The 9,222-nt window shown below is 46.9% G+C and overlaps 1 protein-coding gene across 3 annotated transcripts; it reads right to left on the reverse strand.

Moving 5' to 3' along the window:
• Positions 1-399: 399 nt before the first annotated feature.
• PKMYT1 (protein kinase, membrane associated tyrosine/threonine 1) lies at positions 400-9,222 on the reverse strand. 3 transcript variants are annotated; one of them, XM_028701546.2, is made up of 9 exons: positions 9,048-9,162; positions 6,724-6,796; positions 6,205-6,575; positions 4,771-5,261; positions 4,478-4,584; positions 4,116-4,288; positions 2,918-3,174; positions 1,523-1,621; positions 400-1,147 (listed from the first exon to the last, which is right to left on the reverse strand). In XM_028701546.2, the coding sequence occupies exons 2-9, from the start codon at positions 6,779-6,781 to the stop codon at positions 904-906; spliced, it is 1,800 nt and encodes a 599-aa protein (XP_028557379.2). In that variant the 5' UTR covers positions 6,782-6,796; positions 9,048-9,162; the 3' UTR covers positions 400-903. The 3 variants fall into 3 exon arrangements, with proteins under 3 accessions (XP_028557379.2, XP_028557378.2, XP_028557384.2); XM_028701545.2 differs by lacking the exon at positions 6,724-6,796 and having other exon boundaries at positions 9,048-9,222; XM_028701551.2 differs by lacking the exons at positions 6,724-6,796; positions 9,048-9,162 and adding an exon at positions 8,943-9,042.

Below are 9,222 nucleotides of genomic sequence, written 5' to 3' on the forward strand. Positions count from 1 at the left end.
ACCCCCTGCACTAGATATTGTGAACAAGATTTGGATTCTAAAGTATATCTTCAAAACCTGTCCAGCTCACAGCCACTATTTACTCTATTCAGCTGTTTCTCTGAGGCTTCAGCAAAAAACAGCCTGCACTTTCAGGATTTCTTTCTTTCAAACTTTTAATAATAATAATAAAATTTAATTTATATCCCACCTCCCCAGCCAAAGCCCGGGCTCAGAGTGGCTAAGAGTAAAATAATACAGCATTCTAAAATCAATTCATTCTAAAATCAGTTCAAATCAAATTGATGATATAATTTCCTTGTGTGGCGATTTGTAACTTCATCTCTCACTGTTCTTTTGTCAGAATGGTGTTCTAACTTGATTAATATTTCAAGTCACAAAAAACACAAAATTCAAGGGAAAGTTGAAAATGCTTTTATTGTCAAGTCTTACAGCTGCCACCTTTGCAAAACCCTAGTATGAAAGGGATATTATATTCCCCATTCCCCAAGCCAGTTCCCACAAATGGCAACACATTCCTACCACACAAATATTAGAAGACAAAACTTTAAAAGAAAATATAGATTCCACCCTCATTCCCCATATAAAAAGATCAATTTCCCCCTCAAGTGACCTCTGACAATACACCCTGTTTTCTACTGCCTGCCAGCAGATACCAGTCTAAATTTTGGAATACAAGAATATGCATCTCAAAAGCATCATCATCAGAGGGCTCAAGCAGAGAAGTTACGCACAGGGAAGCAACCCTAGAAATCCTGCCTCCCTTCTGCTAAACTTAGCTCTATGTCACAGCCCAGCCCCACTGAGCATACTGGCCAAGTGTGCAATATCAATGGGAGGGGTTTCCTCCCTTCACCCAATAAGGGCCTATGCAAGCCAGTAAGTAAAGAAAAGAAGTTCCTCTCAGCTCTGGCACTTCTGCTCAGATGCCATGGAGTCTTCAAACAAGCTCAGCAAGTTTTTCGGCTCAAAAGTAGAGCACTGCTTTGAGCACTGGGGAACAAGTGACTCCCATTCATCCTCATCTTCAAAAGCTAGTGAGCGGCGCAAGCTGTTCACATTCAGAGAGCCTGATGTGGCATGTCTGCTATTGGGGGACTCTGGGCTGATGTGGCTGAGGTTAGGGCTGCCTTGGAGTACCAAAGACCTGTGGGTGACCAAACAGAAAAAGACAGGTGATAAAAATAAGGTATTGGGTGCTGCATCAGGATCTCCTATCTGACATATAGTTCAGCACTGGGAAAGACAACATACTCCTCAGGTCACAACTTCGCAGCAAAATATTCTGATAAATATGCATGGTTCAAACCACTGCGCCCTCTACAGTGCCAAAGGGGGAAGATACCTTTTAAGAAGCTGAAAGTTATTCACTGATTGAGTCATTACAAGTGTGCACATTTCTCTGAACCCTCTGCTTACATGCAGAATAATAGAATTGCAAGGGACCACAAGGAGTTGTCGGAAAACCTCAAGCAGCTCTGCTGCTGTCTCCCCTACAGCTACCCCTGGACCATCAACTCACCTGTTCTTCCTGCCACCAGTTTGCTGAGGTGAGGGGTGCCGTGGCGTGGAGGTGTTTCCTGCACAAGGGCAGATGGTCAGCAGAGGAGAACCAGGTTGTCTGGAATAGAAGCAGCAATCTGAAGTTATCTATGCTTTCAAGCATTCATTTTAGTATCAGGCTAGTAGGAGTCAAACAGAATTCAGAAGTGTGACAGAGGTGGTGGTGGGGAATCGAGACTAGCTTCCTGTAGTGAAAGAGAGTGCACATGTGCTTGAACAAACGACCTGCCACAGCTCACATTCAGAAGGGAAACTGGACAGCCACTTGCTCTCCTACCTTTTAGAGGCTGCAGCCAGTGACTTGTTTTCTCTCTACATGCATCGCAGGAACCATTCTTCCCATGCTTAATAGAAAAAATAGTATCATTCTTGGCCACCTGCCGTTGATAAGGTGAGCTTTATGCAGAAGCTGGTGCAAAGAAAAGCACCTGAAGGATTTGGGGGTGTTCATTATTTTAGGAAAGGAGATTGAGAGTTTGGCCTGTTTAGTTTAGCTTTTAAAAAAAAGGCTGATGGGGAGGACATGATTGTGCTACAGAACATCAGAGGGATTGGCACTGTGTAACAAACTAAATTTCATAGAATCATAGAATCATAGAATCATAGAATCATAGAGTTGGAAGAGACCACAAGGGCCATCGAGTCCAACCCCCTGCCAAGCAGGAAACACCATCAGAGCACTCCTGACATATGGTTGTCAAGCCTCTGCTTAAAGACCTCCAAAGAAGGAGACTCCACCACACTCCTTGGCAGCAAATTCCACTGTCGAACAGCTCTTACTGTCAGGAAGTTCTTCCTAATGTTTAGGTGGAATCTTCTTTCTTGTAGTTTGGATCCATTGCTCCGTGTCCGCTTCTCTGGAGCAGCAGAAAACAGCCTTTCTCCCTCCTCTATGTGACATCCTTTTATATATTTGTACATGGCTATCATATCACCCCGTAACCTCCTCTTCTCCAGGCTAAACATGCCCAGCTCCCTTAGCCGTTCCTCATAAGGCATCGTTTCCAGGCCTTTGACCATTTTGGTTGCCCTCCTCTGGACACGTTTAAATTTAGATTTAAAAAACCCAAAACAAACATTTTCTCAAGAGAATAGTGAATGGAATTTGCTTCACATTACAGATCTAACTCATTGAGCCCTCCCTGGCCCAGGTCAGACTGGCTAGCAATCCTGGATATTTGAATGGATGTATATTAGCCTTCCCAGACAGACAGATCACTTGCTTTAGACATCTGGATTGGTCTACCACACTGTTTTCTCTGATGGGGGGCACCTTGCTCACATGTACTCTCTACTTCCAACCTGTTACTGTCTGAAAGTAGGAGCAGTCCTATCTTCTTCTCCTTCTACTTACTTGTCAGAAGACTGCAGCTCAGGGCAAGTGTGGTTATGACGCCCAACTGTCTCTGTTAGTTCAAAGACATCCTCACCAAGGCTCTCTTCAGCGTCCTCTTCCTCCTCACCCCAACCACTAGAGAGGCTGCTGTCTTCTGGGGGAAGGACAAGGGGCGAATTTGGGGGGGTTACTGGTATATTCCGATGCCAAAACAGTAGCCAGTGAACCGGGCTGCTTACAGACCCCCAGAGCCACTGCATGAACCTGAAGAGGATCTAAAATAAACAGATGGGGAGAATTCACACATTAAGAAAGCAATCAATGGAACAATAACATGCTGGCATTAAGATAAAGCTAAAGGACCCCTGGACGGTTAAGTCCATTCAGAGGTGACTATGGGGTGAAGAAGAGGAGTTTGGACTTGATATCCCGCTTTTCACTCCCCTTGAGGAGTCTCAAAATGGCTAACAATCTCCTTTCCCTTCCTCCCCCACAACAAACACACTGAGGTGAGTGAGGCTGAGAGACTTCAGAGAAGTGTGGCTAGCCTAAGGTCACCCAGCAGCTGCGTGTGGAGGAGTGGGGAAGCAAACCCGGTTCACCAGATTATGCGTCTACTGCTATTAACCACTACACCACGCTGGCTCCTCTCACTTTTCAGCCCAAGGGAGCTGGCGTTTGTCCACAGACAGCTTTCAGGGTCATGTGGACAGCATGACTAAACTGCTTCTGGCGCAATGGAACACCATGGCGAGTGCCAGAGTGCATGGAAACACCGTAAGAAAGCAATTGATGGGTCATAGCATGCTGGCATGAAGCACTTCCCAAATCTGGCAATAGATACTCTCCCTACTGCAAACTGGAGGCCAGGGCACCAGAAAAGGTCTCCAGCCCTTTGCTGTCAGTCAGTGCTGCTCTCTCAACTGGGTACATAAAACAACACAAAACAAAGACATAACCTCAACTAGGCCGGCATACTACCCTCCCCAAAGGCATTTAGGCTGAGCAACACATGGAACTAGCTCAGTGTGATTCGCCCATAAATAACTGATAGGCTGTTTTCTGATAAGGATGCCTTTGTCCAGAACAACAAAAAAGGGGTGCAAAGCGGTGGCATGGTTCTAGGAAGAGGATGAGTTGGTAGTGCTGTGGAGAGTGCGCTCAAGGAGAACTGCATATTAGCATTGTGAGGATCTCTGGCCAGGGCCTTGATCACCTTGCACATGGAAACTCCTTGCTGGATCCCAGATTGTGCCAGCAGCATCAGCTTCCGCCACCTCCCTGTCTTCTGCATGAGGCTGGAACCAAGCAGCGTCTCCACCGAGGGCCGGAGCAGATGGTTGGGTTCCAACATGGCAACTAGGAGGGTCCGCAGCTCAGCAGAGAGATCTGGGAAAGGGCAAGAATATTCCACTGCTTACTTTGCTTTCTGCAATATATTGAATTTCACATGCCACCAGCTCTTTCCCCAGACCCTCCTAGTTTTGACAGCCACTTTGCCTCCTTCCATGAGGATTAGCGGTTGAGTTGGCATACGCAAGTGCTGCATGCAGAAATGTTCCCTTTGTTTCTGCTCACCTGCAGTGAACTCAGGGGGCATATAGCCCTGTCTCAGTTGTTGCCAACCTTCACCTCCATTAGGAAGCTCCATATTGCAAGCAATCTCTAAGATGGTTATGCCTAGGCTGGAAGGACAGAAGCACACAGATGAAGTAACAGGAGCAGCACAACATTGCTTATCTGTAGTGCTAATTTGAACCCCGCAACAAGTTAAATTTTGAGGCAGGGGAGCAAAAGCCACAACTGTGAAGCTGCTGGCTATCTCAGGCACTGGAAATATTAACATCCCTACTTCCCATCTCATCCCACACCTGAAGATGTCAGCAGCCTTGGTGTATTCCCCACGGAGCAGCTCAGGTGCCATGTAGCGGGGATCGCCTTCTTGAGCATCATTCAGATCCCTAGAGTCCAACTCCAGCATAAGCCCAAAGTCACCTAGCTTGCAGACATTGCTGGACGAGAGGAAGATGTTAGCTGGCTTGACATCCATGTGTAAAAGGTTGCGGTCGTGTAAGTGGCGCAGTCCCTGCAGTAAGTCCCAGAGGAACGCTCGCACTTGCCATTCAGGCAGTGGTCCATACTCCTCACAATACTGCAACAGGTTGTTTGGGCACAACTCCGTCTGTATGTAGAGCTGCCCACGCTCTTCCCAGGCCTGTACGAAGCTCACACAGTTGGGATGGTGCCCCACGCGCTCGTGCTTGCGCACCTCAGCCAGTTTGCGTTGCCTATCACTCTCACCTCGGAATGGCTCCACAGAACGCTTCACAGCATATAGCTGTCCATCTTCCCTACAGCGCACCTGTAGGGAAGATGAAACAAGTTATTATATCCTGTACACTGAAGAGGATCCTGGCCCTTCCATGCAAGAACTCCCAGCACAAGGGGTGTTCAGGAACTGTGAGTGGTAAGCTTGCCAAGAAAATCCAGATTCTGTCATGAGAAATTATATTCATGTCACATTGTCATAAAATCACCCAGCAAACAAATAAGAACAAAGCCTGTACAATTAGCATTCGTTCTGCATTCATCCTGATTTACCTGTGGGGTGTTTATAAATCATTCTGTTAGTCATTTGTTCATCCTGCACTCTTCAATGCATTCTCCCATCACTTTCCAAATTGCAAAAAGCATGATTCTTTTTTAAAGTTGATTTGTTGCACTAAGGGGACAGAGCCCTTTAACTGCACAAACCTTATGTTGTAGCATGCACTTATATCCTTCTCCCAAAATCTGGAGGCACCCGAAGTGTGGGGCTGTGTATTTAAGACAATGCACTGTAGTCAGCACCCCACTTCCTACAGTGTGGCCTGCCAGATTCCTCCTGGAAAGCCCACAAGCAGGGCATGGTGGCAACAGCCCCCTGCCGCAGTCACCACCTCTGAACATGGAAGTCTCATTTTAATGTAATCCACTGATAGGCAGATCTTCCATGTGTTTGTCTAATTCATTTTCAAAGCCATCTAACCAGTGGTCATCACCACAAACTGTGAGGGGGGAGAAAAATCTTAATTATGCCTTGCGTGAAGTCATTTCTTCCACACAGACTGTGTCCATACCTTATATTTAAAGAGCATGGCTTCCCATAAAAAATTCTGGGAGCTGTAATTCATCTCACAGAGCCGCATTTCACAGCACACTTAACAAACTATAGTTTACGGGAATATTTTGGGGAAGAAATGTATTTTAAATGGCTAGTGTAAATGTGTCCAAAGAGATTAGTAGCCTGTCTGCTACTGCCTTACCTTGTACACTTCACCAAAAGATCCTCTGCCAAGACGGCTTAGCTGCTGGAAACACTGCTTGAAAAACAGCTCTCTCTTGGAAGCATCATACAGGTGACTACGCAGGGGTGTCTGTTTCCTCTGTGCACCATGGAAGGAAACACTGTGTGGCTGGAGCTTGGTCCATGGTTGCTGCCGGCGGTCAGAGAAAATCCTGCTCACAGTGAGTGAGCTCTTGTGGCGTGGGCGTGGTGGGAGGGTATAGCTGAGTGGCTTACGAGCTCTCTTGGCTGAAAAACTGCTTTCTGCTTCCCGGAAGAAGGCAGGCACTGGAAGAGGAGTGTGACTCATCTGGGACTCAGCCCCTCCGTAGTCAAGAGGTAGTGGCATGTCTGAAAGCAGAATGCATAGTTATTAAAATTACATTATCATTTCCTCAATGATCCAAAGTTGCAGTCAGTGAGTCTTTGGTGTTGGGCTGCTAAGGCACATTTAAAATTCACTAACCAAGAAAAAGGTAAATATTTTCAGTTTGCTGACCTGAAGAGACTGATAGTTGAGTCTCAAGTGATGGGGAAAGAAGCCTCCCCACATGCATAGCCCAAAGGATAAACTGCAAGAACAGGAGGATACATTCAATTTTAATACAGTATTTCACTATATGCAACAATGATGTTCAGAAGCCCTGGAACCTGAAAAGCATTCTAACTCCCACTATTCATTTCTACATTCCAGTTCTGGGACCACAAGCCCAGAGCTGTATCTTTATGTACCTTCGTAGCTTGTATTCACAGCAGGAAGGGACGTGTTTATTTTTGTCTTTTGCAAGAACAAAAACAACCACCCATTTTAAGGTTCTGTCTATCAGGCAGAGGCTTCAATAACTCATGTCTCCCTATCAGTTGCTAGAATTCCATCTTAGAAGATCAATGCCCTGTGGGCTGCTGTCTCCAGGCTCTGGCCATTTGGGATGCATTTTAGGTTATGATGCCTTTCATCCATCTACTGCAACTGTCCTGGAACCATCAGTAATTGTGAAGGAGTTTGTAATGGCCTTAGTGATTCCTGATAAATCATGTGACAGTCAGATGAAACTGACAAGTCTGGGATCAGAATCTTTAGAGGCACTCAAAGGAAAACAAACAAAGCAGTCAGCAGAGTCACAAAGAAAAAAACACTAAGTGGAGCACTAACAGGAAGATATGAAGAGTTTCAAAGTATCGATTCACACAAGGAATTCATATTTACATTATCTATCATAAGCCGCTTAAATGTCTATGTGAACAGCAGAGCAGTTGGATACAAACCTATACACAATTTCCTTTGAGGAAGCCATACTGAACACTGAGAGATTTACATTAAAATTAAGACTGCCCTGTGCATCTTCTAAATAAATAGGGCACTACATAAAAATATTGCTACGGTATATTTCTAAACCTTTAGCAGAGCATGTGTGGGTTTTTTCCTCTTTCCTTTATCCTGACAATAAACCTAGGAGGTAGACTAATAATGATGATGATGTCGTCGTCACGAGTGGGCTGTCCTTATCTCAGTCCCAGGTGTGTGCAACCAGAGATGGTAATAACAACAGGAGGCCAAACAGATCAGAATAAATATTCGGTTTCCAACACCAGGCAGCCAGGTCACAACCTTGTCATGAGGGTGATGGCCATTTCCTGTTTGTCTCTAGAAACACATGGTACTCACAGGTACACTGCCTCTAAAAAATGGAGGTTCTATTTAGCTACCAGATGCCTATGTGGCGTCCACATCACATCTGACTTAAGAGCCCCTGCAGCCAGGCTCAAATCCACACAAAGTTCACTGGGTGATCTCAGGCCAGTCTTTGAGCCTGAACTCTCTTACAGGGCTGTGGCAGGAATAAAACAGTATGCAGAGGAGAAAGAAGCAGAGCTATGTACTCTGAACTCCTTGAGAAAAGAGTAGGATTAAAATGACAAGACAACTAGAATTTGCCTTGTTCTGATTTTACCATCACCAACACCACCACTAAAAGAAGAGCCCAGCTGTCCCCCACAACTGGGCTTGACTTATGTCAGCTGTGGCAGAGACATCCTCGCCCCTCCAGCTCCATCACTCTCAGCCCTCTAAAGTTCTCCTGCTCCTTATAGAAACACAAGAAGAGCCCTGCTGGATCAGGCCAATGGTCCATCTAATCCAGCATACTGTCTTCCCAGTGGCCACCCAATGCCTGTGAGGAAACCCCACGAGGAGCAGGATTCGAGCACCTTGTGATTCCCATCAACTGGCATTCAGAAGCCCTGCTGCCTCGCAGTCTCTTTATGCTTGGGACCGCCTCCCAGGACGTCCTCCAATAAATCCCTCCCCCACCTCTACCTCACACTTTCCACGAAGCCTTGGGCACAGCCTCCCCCACCCCAGGCCCTATAACATCTGGCAAGTGTGACCCTGGCTAGAATAAGCCCCTTCCGACCCCCGACCCCTGCCTCAGCTTCCTTTCCCCAAGACCTATCAGAAACACGGCTCTATCCATGTTTTTACTTGCTTTTTAATCGTCGTTCCCTCCCCCCCCCCCACCTCACCCTACGTTTCGGCTGCTTCCTATTCCCTCTGTAAGCCGCCTCGAGTCCCTGTCAGGGGAAAAGGCGGGATAGAAATCAATACGACGTTTAGTCATTCTGACAATGATAGATAGCCACCACCGGCGGCCTCGCCCTCCTCCACGGAGAAGGGCCCTGTTCCCCCAGCCACCGCCTCTGCCCTTCCCCGAAATTCACCTCAGGTGCGGGGGGCGCGCCCCCCTTTCCCCTGCTCCTAGTCGGCGACATCACCGCCACACCCGCTCCTGCCAGCGAGGAAACGCAAAAGCACCGGCGCCTTACCTCTCTTCTCCTTCCTCTTTATAATTTCAAATTTCCTCGGAGCCCCGGAGAGCAAGGGCTCTCGCGTACGTGCGAGCGAGGGAATCGCTTTGTTCCGTCCGTCCGAGAGTTCCCGGATGAAGCAGCCCTTTTCCCACCCCTTCCCTTCCCTCAGGTGTGTATTCCTGCCCGGCGC

The sequence above is a fragment of the Podarcis muralis genome, chromosome 13, assembly GCF_964188315.1.
Source record: "Podarcis muralis chromosome 13, rPodMur119.hap1.1, whole genome shotgun sequence".
Lineage (NCBI taxonomy): Eukaryota > Metazoa > Chordata > Lepidosauria > Squamata > Lacertidae > Podarcis > Podarcis muralis.

What these genes read in the sequence shown, in the direction of transcription:
- PKMYT1 (XM_028701546.2), bottom strand. Translation starts at nt 6,781, where the DNA reads ATGCATGTGGGGAGGCTTCTTTCCCCATCACTTGAGACTCAACTATCA. An exon ending in GCCCCCTGAGTTCACTGCAG is followed by an intron (nt 4,289 to 4,477) that starts GTGAGCAGAAAC and finishes GCCCTTTCCCAG; the next exon opens with ATCTCTCTGCTGAGCTGCGG. An exon ending in AAGGAGTTTCCATGTGCAAG is followed by an intron (nt 3,175 to 4,115) that starts GTGATCAAGGCC and finishes TGTTTATTTTAG; the next exon opens with ATCCTCTTCAGGTTCATGCA.